Source organism: Kogia breviceps, chromosome 7, assembly GCF_026419965.1.
Source record: "Kogia breviceps isolate mKogBre1 chromosome 7, mKogBre1 haplotype 1, whole genome shotgun sequence".
In the NCBI taxonomy this organism is placed as follows: Eukaryota; Metazoa; Chordata; class Mammalia; order Artiodactyla; family Physeteridae; genus Kogia; species Kogia breviceps.
This window is the reverse complement of record NC_081316.1, coordinates 78,712,989-78,736,116: the sequence shown is the minus strand read 5'-3', so window position 1 is coordinate 78,736,116 and position 23,128 is coordinate 78,712,989. Positions and strand designations below refer to the sequence as shown.

Here is a 23,128-nt window from a genome sequence, read left to right as displayed (position 1 = left end):
TTTTACTTAATGGAGTTTATCATTAAATCCAGTGCCTTGGGACTTCCCTGGTAGTCCAGTAGCTAGGGCTCCATGCTTCCAGTGCAGGAGGCCCGGCCGGGTTCAATCTCTGGTCAGGGAACTAGATCCCACATGCATGCTGAAACTAAGAGCATGCATGCCACCGCTAAAGATCCCACATGCTGCAACTAAAGATCCTGCATGCTGCAATAAAGATGGAAGATTCCACATGCCACAGCTGAGACCCAGAGCAGCCAAATAAATAAATAAATAAAAGATCATGCTGTGTATTTAAATAAATAGATTTTAAAAATCCAGTGCCTTCATTTCAGCTACAGAGATATAATTTCTAAGTGACCTATGCACACAAGATGTTTGCTTAGCCTGCTTTTTCTCCTTAGCATTGCTGTAAACACAGACAAATTTGTGCTTCCTTAGCTACTTTCATAGCCTCTGCAGGATGCCAGTTCTCTCAACCAATATTTACAACAAATATGAGCTAGATGCTGAGGGGACTAAAGGTTATCTCTGAGGTTATGCTCTTGTCCTAAGGTAACTCACAAAGTCCAGATGGCAGGGAAATAAATATAAAGCCAACTATATATAGATTCCATATGTTGTTAAAAGGATATGGCAAAAGTCCCAAGGAGCAAGGAATGGGACAGAAGAAACTTGAGTTACTTTAGTCTTGAAAGATAAAGAGGATTTTGTTATGTGCAGATATTCTAAGCAGAAAGAAAGAAGAGAGAAGCAAGGGGGAATGCAGATAGATGTGATATATTTGGGGGGAAAATGGACGTGTATGGTTGGAAAATAGGGTGGGAACAAAGTATGGAAAGAGAACACAAGGCCAGATTGTGAATGCTCTTGAATGCCCTACAAAGGACTTGAAGGAAATACCTTTTTGTATGTAGCTTCTTTCTTCTTCAGAAATATGACTTTTAGATTCTTGGACAGCATTTTTATTTCAAAAATATATTAGCAACTGAAGGCATAGAGATCTGTGAGTTCCTTGGGAAAGTTATATCCGTTTTTTTTTTTTGGTATTGGTAGAAATAAGTGTTAATACCCTTGATTTGGGAAGCTTACTAGAAAACAACCTATTTGTGAGAGAAGGCAGTTTTACCTGCTGGTTTTTTTCCTGCTCATTAAGAAATCTCATCTGTTTTTACTAGTAATGTTAGACCTTCCTATGTGCACCCTAGCTTATAGATAGAAAAGGCTCAGAAAAAAAAAGCTCAAATACCTGGGCATCTCTCCTAGGAATAAACTAATAAAGCTTCACAACTGAAGAACTCACTTCTCTTTTTTATTTCTCACAGATTGATGGGCTGTGTTCTCATTAGTACATGTTGTCTGGATCTGGCTTCTGCTATTTTGAACAACCCAAACCTGAAGAGCCTGGACCTTGGGAACAATGACTTGCAGGATGATGGAGTAAGAATTCTGTTTGAGGCTTTGAGACATCCAAACTGCAATATTCAGAGGCTTGGGGTGAGTTCAGTTTTCCATTAGGAAAATGATACCTATTTGGTGGCTTATACAGCTAGAAGAAATTTAGTATATGGAGAGATGATGAAAAATAAATGGGGCTAGAAGGTAAGTTATTCTCAGAAATGAGAATCTGAATTTAATATATACGGATCAGTATATTACATGTTATTAGTATAGAAGCCATGTTCACATTTCTTTGTGTCCCCCCTTAGTACTTTGGACAGGGTATGTATTAAGTAAATAGCACTTAATTTAGGTCTTATACGTTCTGTCATCCTTAGATATTCCATCTGTCCTTGAATTAATTTTTCTTATTAAATCAAAGGTTTTACTAATCATTTTCTATCTGGAAAAATGCTGTCTATGGTCTCAAGGAGCTTGCAATCTACTAAAATCTCATCCTATGTTCTGAGTACTTTTTATGTTCAATAATGTATTGTTTCGATTTCTATTTTCTTTTAAAATCTTGAACTGATTGCTATTGGCTAGTACATTTTTACTTATACAGCATGAATTATTGACCTCTGGGTCAAGAATTTTGCTCTACATGTGGGAGCCTAGACACTATGATACGTCTTCCTGGCTCTTCCAAGAAAGTGCTGCTTTTCTGTGTTTCCATTGTCAATTTATATATGTATTTTTCACAATTATGATGTAACCTTGGGGCCTGAATTTTAATTTTATTCTGCTTGTAACCTAGTAAGTTAGCCTACTACTGTTTAATGGATGCTGGCAGGAGATGTAGAATCCTATCAGAGACAGAGGACTTCATTACTCAGAGTATAGCTCCATAAGCATTGGGCATGTTTGTGTCAGTTTCCTGAGTGCCCCAGGTCCCACAGGGTCGATGTGGAAGACTTGGATGGATGCCTCCACATGCAGTGGGTTGCATTCCAGGAGAGGAACACGGAGTTTGGGGAACTCACCGTTTTATAGCAAGCAGTGAGCAAGCCTGCCCTTTGTCCTGGAGGGAGACATTTCTTCATCCCTCAAGGTTGCTCACTGCACACACATCCTAGGAAACAGCCACGTAAAGTATTGTCAGGGCCTTGCATTTTTGTCAGTACAACGTGGGAGAGTGAAATACCCGTGGAAGAATGTCTCCCCAAAATATCCAACACTTTTCCTACACAATACAGTCTTCGCTTCTGGTGAATCTTCACGTGGATAAGCCACTCCTCTGGCCACTCTGATTAGGCTGACCAACAGAAGCTGGGAATAAATTTGTTCAGTTTGTCTCATGTGCCATTTAATTAAGGCCACTATCAACAGGACTCCAAGCACAGGATGAGGCCAAATTGCAGTGTTGATTTAAACCATGCCCCAGGGGCCTGGGCTCCGCAGCTGAGTAACAACAGGGAACAATGGGTCTGGTTTTCCATTACAACTCATGAAAGGGAATTTAGAATGACCTGCTGCTCTTGGTGTCACTGGCAGCAAATAAAGGAGGCAAAAGATGGGCCAAAAGCAACCCCTTCCCCGTTAAAGAGCCATTCAGTGGTCTACACTTCCCATGCAAACACATAACCTGAAGGTGCACAGGTCGCTCCAGTGTGGGGTTTGTTGTTATATTTGATCGGGGTCACCGTTACCTTGATTTGGTTATATCAGGTGGGCAGTGCCACTGAGTAGTTACAACTGCTTTGTTTGCCATATGTGCCATAACCCACAGCTGTTCCCAGCATCAAGGGAGTTTTATGGATTTGTATCAGTCAGACTGCAACAAAGTCATACTGTGTCTATACACATGAGAGGGGTCTACATTTGGGGTCTGCCGTTGATGGCCTCAAGCACAACAGAATAGCTCAGGGCCTGCCACGTCTATGTGAGATTTTCCATTCTCATAGCATGTGGACAGCATGACAACTGGACAGTGGGTCAGGTTGCCAGCCGCAGCTGCTGCCTGACTCAAGCAGACCACATAATTATGTTGCCAGGCAGTAGTGTTGGATCTTGGGTGAAAAAGAGCGCCTTAGTTGCTCTCCCCACTCCCTGAACCTCCCAGCTTCTAAGGTGTTCCTTCCCCAGGTATTAGTGTTGCTAGTCTTCCCCCCCCCAGCCATGAAGCCAGTGTGTCCCATCCCAGTGTCTATAACTTCACTTTTTCTCTAATCATCTGCCACTGGCACCCAGGCCTTCAGTCCAGAGGAATCAGGTGGGAAAGGGACAAAAGCAATTTTACAACATTTATAGAAACCCATTGTAGCCCACATCTTGGCTTGTAGGGAGAGTTGTCCAGCATTGTACTCAACCAAATGATCATTATCCTCACGACCTAGGGCCTTGTCAATCCAAGAGACAATCCAGGTATCTGATCTGAATGAAGTTTGAATCCCAAGGACCCTTTTTGGCTGGCCTGCCACCTGGAGGGTGTACCAATCAGGGTGGCCTGGAGTTGCTGTTAGGGAAAGAAAAGCATCATGCCCAGGAATGGTCAGGATACAATCCTGAAACTTCAAAATAATTTTTTGTAGAACCTTCTAGCCCTTTCATCCGAATCATTACCCAGGAGGTGGCCAAAAAGAGATGAGCCATTTCAGGGGATAGCCACATTTAGTGACCAAACCGCCCCACTAAGGAATGTAGACCAGGAGTTGGTGAGGGAGGTACAGTCAGTAATCTTTTTGATTTAATTTTGAGGGGCCGGTGCAGAGGTTTTTTGCATATCTGAAACTGTCTTTGTTTTCTATGAACTTGAATCGCAGCTTGGTTGTGTTCATCATATTTTGGTTATCCTCTCAGAATTCTGCAGAGTCTGTTCCCTGCTAGCATTGACTCTAGCTGTAGAAAAGTCTGAAACCAGCTGATTCTTCCCCTTCAATACCTTACGGGTTAAAAAGAAATTTTTTCGGGGCTGGGCCTGTATGTCCTTAGAATTTCTTCTTTGGCCCAATAATTTGTCTTGTGTTGAATGTTCTTTATCAGTATTTTTTCTCATATGCCATTTAAGTCTGAGGATTGTGCTCTTTTTTTGTAGGGTTTCCTATCTTTAGATTCTGCTTATCTATTTGTCTAATTTTTTTTTCAACATGCTTATGTTGGATCTCTTTTGTCTGTATTCCTTATCCTTAATTTTCTTTAATCTTTTAAAACTCATTCTTCTTTTGCTGGATTTTTCTAACTCATCCTACATATTCCTAAGTGTATTTTTAGCAGTTGTGACTTCTTTTTGCTTCTTTTAATGTGACCTTCATTCTATAATTTTTATTTTTCTCTTCTGTTACTTTTAAGCTCTGCCAAATTATATTTTAAACATTTTCTTTATAAAATATAAAATACAGAAAAATAAATAAAACTAATATTTTAAAAAAGCAAACATGGGGCTTGCCTAGTGGCGCAGTGGTTGAGAGTCCGCCTGCCGATGCAGGGGACACGGGTTCGTGCCCCGGTCCGGGAAGATCCCACATGCCGCGGAGCGGCTGGGCCCGTGAGCCATGGCCACTGAGCCTGTGTGTCTGGAGCCTGTGCTCCGCAACGGGAGAGACCACAACAGTGAGAGGCTCGCATACTGCAAAAAAAAAAAAAAAAAAAGCAAACGTGTATATAATCACACTCAGATTAGGAAATTGAATTTTCCCAGTAAACTAAATTCCCCTCAATCATCCCTCCCAAATCACAGCCTCTCTCCTCTTCAAGCAGTAAACATCTTTACTTTTATAGCAGTAATTTATGTGTTTTCCTTTACAGTGAACCATAATATATGTAATCATAAACAATACACTTGAAGTTTGCTTTATTTTGAACTTTATATACAGGGAATCATACTTTTTTTTTTTTTTTGCGGTATGCGGGCCTCTCACTGCTGTGGCCTCTCCCGTTGCGGAGCACAGGCTCCGGACGCACAGGCCCAGCGGCCATGGCTCACGGGCCCAGCCGCTCCGCGGCATGTGGGATCCTCCCGGACCAGGGCACGAACCCGTGTCCCCCGCATCGGCAGGCGGACTCTCAACCACTGCGCCACCAGGGAAGCCCGGGAATCATACTTTATGTATTCTTTTGTGTTATGATTTTCTTTTTGCTTAATGTTATGATTGTAGGAGTCATCCGGTTGTTTCATGTGGCTGTTTTTATTCATTTTTATTGCTGTAAAAGATTCCAATGAATGACCATATGATAAACTATTGCTAGACTGCCAGATATTTCTCTGGCAAAAATAGGTTTATTCGGGATCAGCAGAGAATTGTAATTTGGGGACTGTAACCATGAGCCATGTGCAAGTCTCCACATGGCAAGGAAAGGAGAATGTGTTTATAGAGAGGAAAAGGAAGCTGGAAGGGCTACAGTAAACTAAGAGTCCATGGCTTTTCACTGGCTGAGTCCTTGCCAGGAAAAGTCCTTCCTCCGGTTGGGCTCTGCTGTCTTCTCAGGGTGAGAGAGCGCCCTCTTCTGGTCTCCCAACTCTATTTGATTGAGGTTTCTGTTTATTAGTTCTCCTCTACTATAGAACCATTCTATTGTTGGTGGACCTTTGGGTTGTTTTCATTTTTTTTCTTTAATGATTAGTGCTGCTATGAGTATCTTAATACATAAATTGTGAGACGTGTACACATTTATCTAGGGTAAATAATTAAGTGGAATTGTTATATCATGGGGAAAATCCCCAAGGATTGTACCAATTTATTCTACCACTGGCAGTGTGTAAGAGTTCCTGTTGCACTCTATTCTTGTCAATTTTGTCAGACTCAATTTTTTAAATCTTAGCCAGTCGGGTGTGGTTTTAGCATATGGTTGTGTCGGACTGAATTTATTTCTTCCTTGAACTTTGTCGACGTTTCTGGTGAAGCTATATGATGTGGAATTCCCTTTTTGTGGAGAGTTTTTTGACTTCTCACTCAATTTTTAAATAATTATATATTTATGTAGGTTTTCTCTTATTGAGTAATTTTTGGTAAGTGATATTATTCCTGTGATTTTATCCATTTCAGCTGAATTTTAAAACTCACTGGCAAGTGTCTAGTATTATTATATTGTTATCTGCTTAATTTCTAAATCATCTCTAGTGTTTACATAACTAGTCATGTTTCATTAATTATTATTTTATTTCTTCTACTTTTGTTGTTTACCATTATTTTTCTAAATTCTTGAGTTGGATGCTTAGCTCATAAACATTTCCTTCTTTTCCAACAGGCTTCAGGTTATGATTTTCCTTCAAATCACTGCATTAACTTCACCAGACAAGTTTTGATATTATCTATAGTGTTTTCTTATTTTGAGTCTAAAATATTTAACTTCCCTTATGATTTTTTCTTCAACCCATGGATTATTCTAAAGTGTACTCCTTAATTTTCAAACATAAGAGGGGTTTCTTATTATCTTTTTATATTTAATCTCTAGCACTGTAGTTTGACAACATACTATGCATGTTTCAATTTTTTAAAATTTGTTGACATTTGTTTCATGGCCCATATATAGTCAGTTTATATATGTGTTCCAAAGTGTGCTTAAAAAGAATATGAAGAGTTGTGGGTTGCAGTATTTTGTATCAGTTAAGATTGTTAATTCTGTTGTTCAAATCATCTGGTATTTTTAGTGATTTTTTTCCCCAGATAATTCGATTATTGTGAAAAATATGTTAAAATCTCTGTTGTAATTACAGATTTGTGTATTTCACTTTGTAGTTCTGTTAGTTTTTATTTTCTATATTTTGAGAATTTTATTAGCGACTGCAAATTTAGAATGATTATGTTTCCTGATGAATTCTTGATAACCTTTTATGTCTAATAATGCTTTTAACCCTAAGGTTTATTTTGTGTGATATTTATGTACCTTGTGTCATAATTAGTGATATTGTTGCTCCACCACATTAATGTGTATTCCATGTGGGCAGTAACTGAAAAATATGTTTATATACTCAACACTTATATAGGCACTCAAATGTTGAATGGCTAGATAAACAGAAGGTGAAAATTAAAATTAGTTGGTAGGGGGGATCATCAGGTCCAAAAGGTTGAGTTTAACATACTTCATCAGTTCATGGTATTATGTATATATATTTTTTATTGAAATATAGTTGATTTGCAGTGTTGTATTCATTTCTGCAGTACAGCCAAGTGACTCAGTGATACACATATACGCATTGCTTTTTGTGTTCTTTTCCATTACGGTTTATCCCAGGATACTGAATATAGTTCCCTGTGCTATACAGTAGGACGTTGTTGTTTATCCATTCTATATGTAATAGTTTGCATATACTAACCCAGAACTCCCGGTCCATCCCTCCCTCCCCCTTGGCAACCACAAGTCTGTTCTCTATGTCTGTGAGTCTGTTTCTGTTTTGTAGATAGGTTAATTCGTGCCATATTTTAGATTCTGCATATAAGTGATATCATATGGTACTTGTCTTTCTCTTTCTGACTTACTTCCCTTAGTATGACGATCTCTAGGTCCATCCGTGTTGCTTCAATTGGCATTATTTCAGTCCCTTTTATGGCTTGAGTAGCATTCCATTGTGTATATATACCACATCTTCTTTATCAATTCATCTGTCGATGGACATTTAGGTTGTTTCCATGTCTTGGTTATTGTAAATAGTGCTGCTATGAACATAGGGGTACATGTATCTTTTTGAATTCTAGTTTTGTCTGGATATATGCCCAAGAGTGGGATTGCTGGATCATATGGTAACTCTATTTTTAGTTTTCTGAGGACCCTCTCTACTGTTTTCCATAGTAGCTCACCAATTTACACTCCCAAACCAACAGCGTAGGAGGCTTCCCTTTTCTCCACACTCTCTTCAGCATTTGTTATTTGTAGAGTTTCTAATGATGGCCATTCTGACTAGTGTGAGGTGGAACCTCACTGTAGTTTTGATTTGCATTTCTCTAATAATTAGCCATGATGAGCATCTTTTCATGTGGCTATTGGCCATCTATATGTCTTATTTGGACAGATGTCTATTCAGGTCTTCTGCCCATTTTTCAATTGGGTTGTTCATTTTTTTGTTGTTGAGTTGTATGAGCTGTTTGTATATTTTGGAAATTAAGCCCTTGTTGGTCGCATCGTTTGCAAATATTTTCTCCCGTTCCATAAGTTGTCTTTTCATATTTTTATGGTTTCCTTTGCTGTGCAAGAGCTTGTAAGTTTGATTAGGTCCCATTTGTTTATTTTTGTTTTTATTTCTATTGCCTTGGGAGACTGACCTAAGAAAACATTGGTATGATTTATGTCAGAGAATGTTTTGCCTATGATCTCTTCTAGGAGTTTTATGGTGTCTTTTATATATTTAAGTCTTTAAGCTATTTTAAGTCTATCTTTGTGCATGGTGTGAGGATATGTTCTAACTTCATTGATTTACATACAGCTGTCCAACTTTCCCAGCACCACTTGCTGAATAGACTGTCTTTTTCTCATTTTATATTCTTGCCCCTTTTGTCGAAGATTAATTGACTGTAGGTATGTGGGTTTATTTCTGGGCTCTCTATTCTGTTCCATGGATCCAGTCCATGGTATTATATTGTCTTTGGTTTATGCAAGGGCCTTTTTTTTTTTTTTTTTTTTTTTTTTTGCGGTACACGTGCCTCTCACTGTTGTGGCCTCTCCCGTTGCGGAGCACAGGCTCTGGATGCTCAGGCTCAGCGGCCATGGCTCATGGGCCCAGCCGCTCTGCGGCATGTGGGATCTTCCCGGACTGGGGCACAAACCCGTGTCCCCTGCATCGGCAGGTGGACTCTCAACCACTGCGCCACCAGGGAAGCCCTATGCAAGGGCCTTCTATCAACTATTGGTTGGTTGATTAGTTGGTTAATTTATATCCATTAACTATGTCCCCTTCTCACCTATAGGCAACTTACCTAATGTGTTTGAAATATGCCATAGAACTATATGTACCTTATAAAAGATGCAATGTTATTTTTAGATGTATGAATTTTTTGCATAAATGACATGGTGCCATTTATATACCTTACCGTTTTTTTCCTTAATTTCTTTAAAATACATAGGACATTTTAAAAAATATATTTTTAAAAATTCTTTTGCATATTATTTTTCATTGTGGTTTATCACAGGATATTGAATATAGTTCCCTGTGCTATACAGTAGGACCTTGTTGTTTATCCATTCCATATATAATAGTCTGCATCTGCTAATCCCAAACTCCCAATCCAACCGTCCTCCACCTCCCCTCCCCCCTGGCAACCAAAGACTTTTCTCCATGTCTGTGAGTCTGTTTCTGTTTTCGTAGATAAGTTCATTTGTGTCATATTTTAGATTCCACATATAAGTGATATCATATGGTGTTTCTTTCTCTTTCTGGCTTACTTCACTTAGTATGATAATCTCTAGGTCCAACCATGTTGCTGCAAATGGCATTATTTCATTCTTTTTTATGGCCGAATAATATTCCATTGTATATATGTACCACATCTTCTTTATCCTTTCCTCTGTCGATGGACATTTAGGTTGTTTCCATGTCTTGGTTATTGTATATCTTGCCTTTTAACACTCAATACCATATTTCTAAAATCTACTTATGTTGCTATATTTTTAGTCCTATCCAAGGATTCAGTTGCTTCATAGTTTTCCTTAGTGTGCTTCCACATCTTATTTATTCCTTGGACTATAATTATGAATTTGTAATTCATGATATAGGAAGGGATATATTCAACCCATAAATATCTAAAAATAGTGAATATCCTACTTATATTTGTTGACTTTACCCTATTTGCGCTCATTTTTTAAGCTTCTCGAGTTATCCCACACACCCAGCTCACAGATCTCTTGTGTGCAGGCTCTCTGTCATGGGATAAAGTTTATTTTATCTTTAGTCTCTCTTCCCTGCATGTTGGAACACTGTGGTTTGACCGCTCTCTGTTGTCAGGATCTCTCCTCTACTCTTAGCAGCGACCAAAAATTGATAAAAATAAGACTGACCCTGAATAACTTAGAGCATGAAGGAATTATGAAGTTATGTGAAGTCTTGAGGTCTTCTGAATGTAAACTACAGGTTCTCGGGTAAGTGTTCATTGGCTTCTCAGCGGAAAAGTTTCCTGGAATGAGGCATTTGGGGAGCCACTCGTTAATGGCAAGACTCAGCATCAACCTGATTGTGGATCCTTGGGTGTTTTCCAGGCCTTTATTTGTTTTTCTCCCATAGAACACTGAATTTCAAGAGATGTACTGTAGCATAGTAAAGAGCCGTGAACTCTAGAGCCAGATTACGAGAATTTGAACTCTGGCCCTGCCACTTACTAGATATTTGAACTTGCACTAGTCTCTAGTCTCTCTGTGTTTTGGTTTCCATATCTGTAAAATGGGTGGAATGATAATATATACCCATAGCATTATTGTGAGAATGGATCACCTGAGTCCACATAGGCAGTATTTAGAACAGTGGCTAGCATATAATAAACAATTTTAAAAGGGGGGGGGGTGTTGTGGAAATTCCCTGGTGGTCCAGTGGTTAGGACTCTGTGCTTCTACTGCAGGGGACCCGGGTTCGATCCTGCAAGCCGTGCAGCACGGCCAAAAATAAACCCCCCCAAAACAAAAACAACAAACATATGTGTTGGCTGTTTTCATAATCATGATGAGTAGAAGTACTCTGCTTGAATAGGAAAAGGCTCTTGGCAGATCCTTTAAAATGTAATCTATTTTCTCTTTCTCTTTTATACTCCATTTTCCTTCAGCTGCCGTATTTCCCTCAGTGTATCCCTGTTGCCTTTCCCACTACCCAGCCATGTTAATATTCTCTCTCTACTGACAGGTATTTTTTCCCCCCTGAAAATAATTCTCCAGAGAAAGTAAAGGGCTGTGGGAAAATTGAGAGGTGTTTTTGTGGCAAGAAGAGGTGTTCCCTTGTCTTCTCATTGTGCAAAGAGGCATTTGATGAGGAAGCCTAGAAGCTGCTGGAAGCTGTGGGGAGTAGCAACCCATGCCTAGTCATTAAGCAGGACTGAAATGATCATGAGGAAGAAGATGGTTCCTGGTGGCAGTGTTTCTGATTTGAAGAACCTGATGTTCTTTAACAAAGTAAAATAAAGACCCCGGAGTGACAAGGCCCAGGGCTCTTAGCTTTAGATACTCCATGCCCAGACATACTGCCTGTGATGTCTGTCAGATATAGTTTAGTCACTTACCTGTAAAATGTCTGTTCTACTTCACATGGGAGCTAAGAGGCTAAAATAAAATGGAAAACACAAAGCTCTGTGAAAGGTGTAACATGTTAACTGAATGCAGAGTTTAAGAATTCAGATGTGAGAAGCCTAGAAATGAGGCTAGAGAATGGGACCAGGGAAGATTATGCTAAAGCACCTTGTTTTCGTTTCTCTCCATTCCTGCCGCCAAGGCTCTCTTCACAGCCTCGCCATCTGAGGCATGTTTTACTGAATGCTTCTCCGTGTGTGTTCTTGGGACCATTCGGGTCAAAATCACTTGGGCGTTTTCTTAAAATGCAGATTTCTGAGCCCCATACCAGACTTACTGATTCAGAATATCTGAGTGAGGTCCTAGAAACTGGCATTTTAAATAATTTCCCAGGCAATTGTTCGGTACATTAATATTTAAAAATCAATAGAAATGGGAGTCCACTTCTGCAGTGAACATTTTCTGTAGCCTATTGTGAAGATAAAAGGCAATATAAAGATTATTGGGGTTAGAGCTTAAAACAGTTTCCTCCCTTTGGCAGAAACTCAGCACAATAAAATTTACTGTGGAAGAATGTTTTGGTTATATATTGCCATGTAACAAACCATCCCAAAACATAGTGGCTTAAAACAATAACCACTTTGTTATATCTCATCACTGGATGAATTAGAATCCAGAAAGGGCTCAGCTCAGCATTTCTTATGCTCCACATGACATCACCTGGAGTCCCTTGGTGGTATTTAACTTACAGCCAGGTTGCTCTAGAAGGCTGAAGAGGACTTCAGTCACATGCCTAGTGCCTTGGAGAGGATGCATGGCTGGCAGGCTGGGTTGGGCTGGGCCCCTCTTCCCTCCCCTGTGCCTCTCCAACAGGGAAGATGGAATACTTTGATGGAGGTTCAGGACTTGAAGAGGTCAAGTGGAAGTTGCCAATTCTCTTAAAACCTAGGCCGAGAACTGGCATAAAGTCATTTCTCTCTTAACTCCATTGATCAAAACAGTCCAGACCAGCCCAGATTGAAGGGCAATCACTTGTTGATGGGAATAGTGTCAGAGAATTTGTGGCATTCTTTAGTCCACCACAAACTCTTATTCATTTTTTTCTCTCTGTCTGTAGGAGATAAGAAAGCCTCTTAGCTGGTATAATAGCTCCTGAGTCAGTGTAGCAGGGGTGGAGACAAGAGTGAACCATGGCAGTTAGAAGGGGCAGATGGCAATCAGGTGAGAATTTACAAGTAATGTTACTGGAACTGATATCTATGGCTGACATTTGGCAGAGATGATACCTAGAGAAGGGTCAGTATGAGGATAACTCCCAGTGATTGACAGTCCTGCTGGCTAGAGAAAGCTAGCCTTGGGCTGTTGTAACAAACACAGAAAAGAAAATATGCATCAGAGAAGCGGCATTCCTTTCATAGGGCAGCCCTGAGCTGCAGTGAGCATCTTATCCTTCATAAACAACAGGATTTCCAAGCTGCCCAAATAAAACTCCAACCAAGGAGTTGATAAATGCTTTTTCTTCTTCTTTTTCTTCCTTTTGGCTGCTCACACAGCTTGCGGGATCTTAGTTCCCTGAGCAGGGTTGGACCAGGGATTGAACTCCGGCCCATGGCAGTGAAAGTGCCAAGTCCTAACCACTGGACTGCCAGGGAATTCCCAATACATGCTTCTTATCAAGGGGATTTCTAACAAATTTTCAGATAAAGGAAAATTCTTTTGCTTTTTAAACTAAATTTCAGAGCATTACAGAGGAAGGTAACTTTTCTATTTCATTTTATAAGGTTAGAAAAACTTCAATAATAGAACTTACAAAGATAAATTTACAGTTGAATGTCACTTATGAATATATATGCAAAGATCAAATATATTTGAAAATTAATTCTAACAGTTAAAATATACCATGATTCTTATGATTTATAACAGAAGTACAAGAGAGGACAAGTATTAGTTGACTGATGGAGAAAGAACAAATAACCACCTTAATATATTATACGTTGAAAAGGCATTTAATAAAATTTAGTCTTTTTGGTCAGGCACTACCATAACATAAGGACTGTTTACCCTGAGCTAACAATATACTAGAAGCAATGCCACTTACATTTTGAAAACATGCCTGGTATCACTGCTGTCAGGTAACCCATGGCCAGGATTAGGGTGAGGCAAGTGAGGCACTTATTCTCAGGGTTGTACAAGTTCAGGATCAGACACCGTCTTTATTTAAAATTTTAATATTTGGTTATATGGATATTTTTGTACTAATTTTGATTTTTAAATAAATATTCCCTAAAATATTATTTATCTTGATTACTGATTTTTTTTGGCATCTCCTCAAATTTGTGCATCAGGCAAACCATTCCCCTCATCCTAAACAGAGTTCTGTGTTAGGAATGGTTTGCAATTTTTATCAATAAATAGTGTAGTTAAGGAGTCAAATAGGATAGTCAAAGAATCAAATAGGGTGGTCAAAACAAATGTTGGGTTTCTTTTTTTTTTTTTTTTTTTTTTTTTGCGGTACGCGGGCCTCTCACTGCTGTGGCCTCTCCCATTGCAGAGCACAGGCTCCGGATGCGCAGGCTCAGCGGCCATGGCTCACGGGCCCAGCCGCTGCGCGGCATGTGGGATCTTCCGGGACCGGGGCACGAACCCGTATCCCCTGCATCGGCAGGCGGACTCTCAACCACTGCGCCATCAGGGAAGCCCATGTTGGGTTTCTTGATTCTTTACATTTTGTCTGTTTTCATTTTATAAATTTATTTTGTAAATTATTTTATCATTTCTGTTATCTTTGAATTTTTGTCAGTATGCTAACTTCTTAAGTTAGATTCTTATTGACTTCCAACCTTTTCTTTTATTACAAGCATTAAGACTATAAATTCCCTTCTATTTACATTTTAGCCGAATTCCCATGCCTGACCATGGAGTCTTTTTTGTTTATTGAAGTACAGTTGATTTACAACATTATATAAGTTTCAAGTGTACAACATAGTGATTCACTATTTTTAAAGGTTATACTTCATTTATAGTTATCATAAAATATTGGCTATATTGTTGTACAATATATCCTTGTAGCTTATTTATTTTATACATAGTAGTTTGTTCATCTTAATCCCCTGCCCCTATATTGGCCCTCCCCTCTTCTCTCTCTCCCTACTGATAACCACTACTTTGTTCTCTGTATCTTTGGGTCTCTTTCTTTGTAGTTATATTCACTAGTTTTATTTTTTTAATTTACGTATAAGTGATATCATATAGTATTTGCCTTTCTCTCTCTGACTTTTTTCACTAAGCATATTACCCTCCAAGTCCATCCAGTATATGGAATATTTTCATTAGCATTCATGTCCAAATATTTTGATTTACATATTTTTTTTTCTGTGACCCACATGTCACATAGAAGTGTGCTTGTACATTTCCAAACTTAGGCATTTTTTTAACATCTTTATTGGAGTATAATTGCTTTACAATGGTGTGTTAGTTTCTGCTTTATAACAAAGTGAATCAGCTATACATATACATATTTCCCCATACCTCCTCCCTCTTGCGTCTCCTTCCCATCCTCCCTATCCCACCCCTCTAGGTGGTCACAAAGCACCGGGCTGATCTCCCTGTGCTATGCAGCTGCTTCCCACTAGCTAGCTATTTTACATTTGGTAGTGCATATATGTCCATGCCACTGTCTCACTTCGTCCCAGCTTACCCTTCCCCCTCCCCGTGTCCTCAAGTCCATTCTCTACATCTGCATCTTTATTCCTGTCCTGCTCCTAGGTTCTTCATGACCTTTTTTTTTTTTTAATATGTGTTAGCATATGGTTATTTGTTTTTCTCTTTCTGACTTACTTCACTCTGTATGACAGACTCTAGGTCCATCCACCTCACTACAAATAACTCAATTTCATTTCTTTTTATGGCTGAGTAATATTCCATTATATATATGAGCCACATCTTCTTTATCCATCCATCTGTTGACGGACATTTAGATTGCTTCCATGTCTTGGCTATTGTAAATAGCGCTGCACTGAACATTGTGGTACAAGACTCTTTTTGAATTATGGTTTTCTCAGGGCATATGCACAGGAGTGGGATTGCTGGGTCATATGGTAGTTTTTTTTTTTAGTTTTTTAAGGAACCTCCATATTGTTCTCCATAGTGGCTGTATCAATTTACATTCCCACCAACAGTGCAAGAAGGTTCCCTTTTCTCCACACCCTCTCCAGCATTTATTGTTTGTAGATTTTTTGATGATGGCCATTCTGACTGGTGTGAGGTGATACCTCATTGTAGTTTTGATTTGCATTTCTCTAATGATTAGTGATGTTGAGCATTCTTTCACGTGTTTGTTGGCAATCTATTTCTTCTTTGGAGAAATGTCTATTTAGTTCTTCCATCCATTTTTGAATTGGGTTGTTTGTTTTCTTTATATTGAGTTGCATGAGAGGCATTTTTAAAGTTACCTTTTTGTTATTATTTTTAACCTAATAGAGTTCAGATAATGTGAAAATGTTTTTTGAAATTAGTTAAGCTATAATTCATGGCCTAGTATATAATCAATTTTCTATGTGTGCTTGAAAAGAATATGTATTTTCCTATGACTGAGTGTGTGCACATGTGTATATATCCATTAAATCAAGCTTTTTAATTATGCAGTTCAAATCATCTTGTACTAATTTTTGTTGCTCAGTCTATAAATTATTGAGAACATTTTCTTTAAATCTTTTAATATGATGGAAAAGTTTTCTTTTTTTCTTATAGTTCTTTAAAATGTTCCTTTAGATATTTTGAGGCTATGGTATTGGGTAAATGTAGTAGCAGTATGTCACAGGCAGCTTTGAGCTCACATGCTTTCGGCTTAGCAACCAAGGGGAAAAGCTCTCTTTTATTCCCCTGCTTTAGTTTAAAATGTCTTCCAAAGACTCTTAATTGGTCCATTGTGGATCCAGTGATGCAGTTAAATAATTTTTGAGGATTTCAAATCATGGCTCTTTCTAAATCATGGCCCTTTGGTTATACAAATGCAAAATGAAATCTTGTCAAAGAATATTATCAATTCATAAGTAAGGGAAACAGTGAGATGCAGGTTTACAAAGCATTTGACGAACAAGTGTTTATATATCCATCATGATTAGCATTTAAAAATTTTTTTATTTTATTTTGGAGTATAGTTGATTTAAAATGTTGTGTTAATTTCAGGTGTTAGCAAAGTGATTCAGTTATAAATATACATATATCTATTCTTTTTCAGATTCTTTTCCCATATAGGTTATTACAGAGTATTGAGTAGAGTTTCCTGTGCTAGTACAGTAGGTCCTCTTTGATTATCTATTTTATATACAGTAGTGTATATATGTTAATCCCAACCTCCTACTTTATCCCTCCCCTCCACCTTTCCCCTTTGGTAACCATAAGTTTGTTTGCAAAGCCTGTGAGTCTGTTTCTATTTTGTAAATAAGTTCATTTGTATCAATTTTTGTTTAGATTGCACACATAAGTAATATCATATGATATTTGTCTGACTTACTTCACTTAGTATGATAATCTCTAGGTCCATCTATGTTGCTGCAAATGGCATTATTTCATTCTTTTTTATGACTGAGTAATATTCCATTGTATATATGTACCACATCTTTATCTTTTCATCTGTTGATGGACATTTAGATTGCTTCCATGTCTTGGCTATCGTGAATAGTGCTGCACTGAACATTGGAGTGCAAGTATCTTTTTGAAGTATAGTTTTCTCTGGATATATGCCCAGGAGTTGGATTGCAGGATCATATAGTAACTCTATTTTTAGTTTTTTAAGGAACCTACATTCTGTTCTCCATAGTGACTGTACCAATTTACATTCCCACCAACAGTGTAGGAGGGTTCCCGTTTCTCCACACTCTCTCCAGCATTTGTTTGTAGAATGAAAGGCATTTTTTTAAAAGTTAGAATAACATTGTAAGGTAAATACAAAACTGATTAATGTCCGAAAGGCAATAAATAATAAACTTTGGGATTATCTTTTCCATCACAGAGGAAATTTGCACTGATTGAGGACAAGAATTATTTGCATTGCTGTCAGGTCTCTGTAAGATAATCTTTACCCTTACAAAGTTGTGAATCTTCTGATCAATAGAATTGAGAGTCATAGAACTGTTAAAACATAAGCAGAGGTGAATCAAAAATTATAAGAGTTTATTTAAACAAAAAACTAAATAGGGCAGTGCCAAACCAGAAATGGTTAGGAGCACTCCACTGGACAGGAGCTAAGGGAAAGGCTTTTATGGAGAAGAGGCAGATGCAAAACTGGAAAATTATTTGATTGGCTAAAGCTTAAGCATTTACCTTATCTGGAAAAGCCTAGTTGGCTGTGATTGGTTGTCCTGAGATTTTGATTTCTTAACCTTGAGGCATGTATAGGTTTATGTTTTGGTTTGTTTAGTAGGCTGCTAAGGTATTAGAACCACCTCAGTCTACTGGCCTCCTTGTTTAACTCATCTGATATGAAGATACACAGCCCTAGAAAATCAGATAATCCCCAGTCTGCTAGACAATGCCTAGAACTACAGTGAAAGGACACTCAGTAATACCAGTAATACCTTTTGCCTATTTTTAAGTTTTGGATGATTTTTCTTAACAATGCTCACTTCTTAGAACAGTGGATCTCAACTCTGGTTGGTGATTTGGCCACCAGGGGGACATTTTTGGTTGTCACAAGTGAGGGTTGCTCCCGGCATCAAGTTGTGTTCCACACCTCAAGTGAACCTGAAATCAAAGGATTTGGGATTTAGTCCTGTTACTATCAGTTACAAGTTCTGTGATGTTGGCACATATTTAGTATTTTCACACTTTGAGTTATCTATAAAATGGAGGCTAAAAAAATATTTATGTCTCACCAACATTCTTTATTCTTAGCTGGGGAGAAAATGAACTTTGGGTTGAAGGAGGAGGGAGAAGGTCTGAAGGACAACCATCTATACCCTACTGTGATACTGTGATTTATAATAAAATAAAGTTTAGTCTTTTTCCACAGTTCCTGGCTCACGGCTCCCCAAACCCTTAGAACTTCCTCATTGATAAGAGCAATGGGAGCATCTTCTGTTCTACTATTTCATCTTTTGTCCTCAGTTTCTGAAATAGCTTCAGAGCCATACAGGTGAAAAGGGTAATCCATAACAAGCCTTTTCAGCCACGCCTGAGTTGTTTCTGAGGTGTGACAGTGGGAAACCCCTTGTGGATGGTGGAGCTGGTTGCCAGGGGAACCAACCAATTAAAGGGTTGGAACTTTCAGTCACACCTCCTGTAATCAGGGATGAGGGGGTAGGTGTAGAGGTTGAATCAATCACCAGTGGCCAGTGATTTAATCAGCCGTGCCTATATAGTGGAGCCTCCATAAAAACCCAAAAGGGAGGGATCTGGAGAACTTCCAGGATGGTAACCAGAATGCATCCACCTGCCAGGCCTCAAACTTCTTAGGACAGAAGCTCTTGCTGTGAAGGACCTAGCCCTATGTATCTCTTCATCTGGCTCTTCATTCGTATTTTTTACTGTCGTTTGTAATAAACCAGTAATCTAGTAAGTAAACTACTTTCCTGAGTTCCGTGAGCCACTGTAGCAAATTAACTGAACCTCAGGAAGGGGTCTTGAGGTCCTCGGGTTTGTAGCCAGTTGGTCAAACACACAGGTAGTAACTTGGACTTATGACTGGCATCTGATATGGGGGCAATCTTGTGGGACTGAGCCTTTAACCTATTGGATCTGGTGCTATCTCCAGGTAGATAGTGTCAGAATTGAGTTAAATTTTGGGGTCTGAGGCGAATGGAGTTAATTGCTTCATGGTGTAGGAAAAAAACACATATCATACCTTGTATCATCAGCACACTTAAGAGTGAAAGAGAAAATTATCAAGGATAACTAGGTTGAAAAGATTTCTCTTTCTAGTCTCCTGCTACGGTTTCTTTCAGGTCATTATTTCCTGTCTGGTCTCCTGGTTTCTCATACTGCATTCTACTCTATATCGTCTACACTGCTTTCAATGTAGTTTTCTTTAAAAACAAAACAAAAACCATATTGAAGTCTCTTTTCCCCCTCCTTCCACCACGAATGATTATATTCAGCCTCATCTTTTGACCCCTAAACACAGTGTAAACCTTTGACAACATTGCTTTCAAACAGATTAATACTCTAAACTTTCAGTTTATCATTTTGTGTTTTCTTATGCATATATTGTTCCTTCTAATATTTTTCTTTTCCTTCCTTAGTCTTCATTTCTTTATTTTGTAGATCGTTACAGAACCTCTACCAGAAAATAAATATCCTTCTTTAAGAGCAGAGGGAAGGGTGAAAATGAACAGGTTCCTTTATAGCAACAGAGGGAAGAAAGACTATTGTTAGAACTTTTGTATTTCAGATGTAATTAGTTTTTTAATTCAACAGTCCTCTTTACTGTTTGTCATCACCTCAGAATCTCTTTCACCTAGTACAATGCCTGCCTTATATCAGATGTTCAAGAAATATTCTTTGAATGAGAGAGTAAGTGAATGTTACTAGAGCTGGACCAAATTCTTCATATTCCAAAGGCTGCATAATTTGGTTCAGCTTTCCAATATGTCACTCTCCCCTCTCACTAAACAATGTAATTTCTTCCCAATTCCTTGTATGCTCCAAGTGTTTCACCACTGGTCCTTTGTGCAGGTGATCCTCTCTGCCTACTCTGCTCTTCCACTCTCAATAGATCTGGCTGTAGACCATCCTTTAAATATTATCTCCTCCGGGAGGTTGAGCGCCCTATCTTAAGTAGCACCCTCTCCCCTTTTCCTAACAATGCATCGGTGTTTCTTCCTTTCCTACCACTAACAAAAAGATTTCCTTATTTTATTTCTTTTTGTCTGTCTTCCTCACCACAACCTAAGTTCAATAAGGGTGGAAACCATGGCTCTCTGGTTCACTGTTGTCTCATTAACATAAACCCAAGTGTGGTAGAAAGGGGCTTGTTATGAATAACAAGACATTCCTTTCACCTTTATGGCTCTGGAGCTATTTCAGAAACCCTGACAAAAACCAAATATTAAATATTTCCAATTGCTCTCATTGCTTAGGAAATTCCAAGGGTTTTAGGAGCTGTGAAACAGGAACCATGGACCAAGACAAAAATATATATTTATTATAAATCACAATATCACATCTATTGAACTGTGTATCTAAAAATGCTTAAGGTGGTAAATTCTATGTTAAGTGTATTTTATCACAATTTTAAAAATTAAATTAAGAAAAAAAAGAGAGGGTGCCCAAGCTCCAGACGAACTGGGAAGCTCCCTCCTCACTGTCAAGGAGTTTGTGGCGTGGTATAGAGTCGTGAGATCACTCTGTGTGTCTGGATGGTTGGATCAGAACTCAGTCCCTGAAGATACTGGGGACAGATTCAGGGGCCCAGGCTACAAGCACTGGTGCTGCTTCCAGAGAAATTCCCCTGACCTTCCTCGTAGGAAGGATGGGGATTTCATTCAACTGATTTAGGGATTTCTACCCTGAGGAGATAGGGACCTTCAAGACAATTCCTCGTGTTCTGCAATTCATCCTTGTCAGGGCATAGCCCTTTGCAGAGACTTTTTTTTTTTTTAATTTTTAGAGTGAGGAGTGTGATTCTTTTTTATTTTTCTTGAAATGTCATCTCTATTCCCTGATGGTAATACATCAATACATTTCTTCATCTTGGAGCTCCTCTGCCCCCTAAGTCTCCATCTAGGGTACCCTGGCCCAGTTACTCTCTTGGAGGATACTGGTGCCAGTGTAGCCAGTGAAAGACTCCATAGGGAATGCCCCCACCCCCCTGCCTGGTTCTAGCTCCTTAGGTGGACCCTTCCTTGTTCACTGGTATTCGTACCTTCATTCATCATTCAAATCTACTACAGTTTGCTGCCAGTAGTTGTACAAGGACTGAAAAATAGTATGAGACATTCTTTTTCATGGGTACATGGGGGACAGCAGGTAAACACACAAAATACTCATCTATTTAATGCCTTTTTATAATTTCAGATATTATAATTATTACTTTAAAATATTTCAAAATGAGTGGCCCAGACCACAAGCGTAGAATTTACAAAGACCACGTATGTCAGAACCTCTTCATTGTAGTTGCTCTGTAGTTGGCCAGGCAGAAATCTGGGGACACCATTTGCAGCTGGCATCTGAAGTGAGAGCAGTTTTGTTGGAACTGAGGCCTTAAGCTGCATAGTGTGTGCTAACTCTAGGTACATAGTGTCAGAAATGAGTTGAGGGCTTCCTTGGTGGCGCAGTGGTTGAGAATCTGCCTGCCAATGCAGGGGACACGGGTTCAAGCCCTGGTCTGGGAAGATCCCACCTGCCGCGGAGCAACTGGGCCCGTGAGCCACAACTACTGAGCCTGCGCGTCTGGAGCCTGTGCTCCGCAACAAGAGAGGCCATGATAGTGAGAGGCCCGTGCACGGCGATGAAGAGTGGCCCCCACTTGCCGCAACTAGAGGAAGCCCTCGCACAGAAATGAAGACCCAATACAGCCAAAAATAAGAAATAAATAACTAATTTTTTTTTAAAAAAAGAAATGAGTTGAATTACAGGACACCCAGTTGGTGTTAGAGAATTGAGGACTGTTGTTGGAAAATGACATACCATCTCTCCCTGATTACCACAATAGATTCCAGGGAAACTACAAATTTGGGAATTCCCACAATCCCCCTCAGGTTCTGTAATTCTCTAGTATGGCTCACAGAACTAAGGAAAGTACTATACTTATAATTATAGTTTATTATAAAGGATACAAATGAAAAGCCAGATGAAGAGCAAGTTCAGGGTGGGGAGGAGTGGATTCACAGAGCTTCCATTCCCCTTCTAGCACATTCTGTGTTCACCAACCCAGATGTTCCCTGAACTCTGTTGTTTAGGGTTTTTACATGGGGTTTCATTTCATAGGCAGGATTGATTAAATCATTGGCCATTAGTAATCGAATTCAATCTTCAGCCCCCTTCCCAGAGGTCAGGTTCTAACCCTCTAATCTCATGGTTGGTTCCTCTGGTGACCAGTCCCCATCCTGAAGCTCTCTAGGTGCCCTGTTAGGAGTTACCTCAGGTTCCTCAGGTGTGGTGGAAAGGGTCTCATTATGGACAATAAAAGACACTCCTATCACTCAGGAAATTGCAAGGGTTTTAGACAAAGACCAAATAAGTGTTTTTTGTTGTACCATAGGCTACCCCCTGGTCTTTGACAATGGATCCCTTATAGCAAAAAGATCACATCCGTCTGACCGTAACAGATACAGCAAAATTCGGAGGAGTCCGTGTAGAATAGAAATAGGAGGCTTTTAACGCAATTTCCAAGTACGTTTGACTATCAATATCAGTATTATCATTTTAACAACAATGTAAATGTAAGACCATATTGCATTATGGTAGATAAAACTTGGAAAATGAAAGTCAAAAGAGACTGGCACATTCCCAGAGTCCCATTCAGTCCAGTCCATCTTCATATTGTATGAAAGATCTCCCAGGATGAGGCCACCCAGGTTTGCAGGCTTCCATTTGATCTTGGCAGGTTCCAAAA

The 23,128-nt window shown here is 39.1% G+C and overlaps 1 protein-coding gene across 1 annotated transcript in view; it reads left to right on the top strand.

Annotated features, from left to right (window-relative positions):
* Window positions 1–11,432, top strand: part of NLRP14 (NLR family pyrin domain containing 14) — a 39,028-nt gene extending 27,596 nt beyond the window's left edge. The window contains 3 exon segments of the mRNA XM_059069118.1: window positions 1,323–1,498; window positions 10,257–10,443; window positions 11,279–11,432. Coding sequence (XP_058925101.1) covers window positions 1,323–1,498; window positions 10,257–10,443; window positions 11,279–11,432 — 517 coding nt within the window.
* Window positions 11,433–23,128: the final 11,696 nt, after the last annotated feature.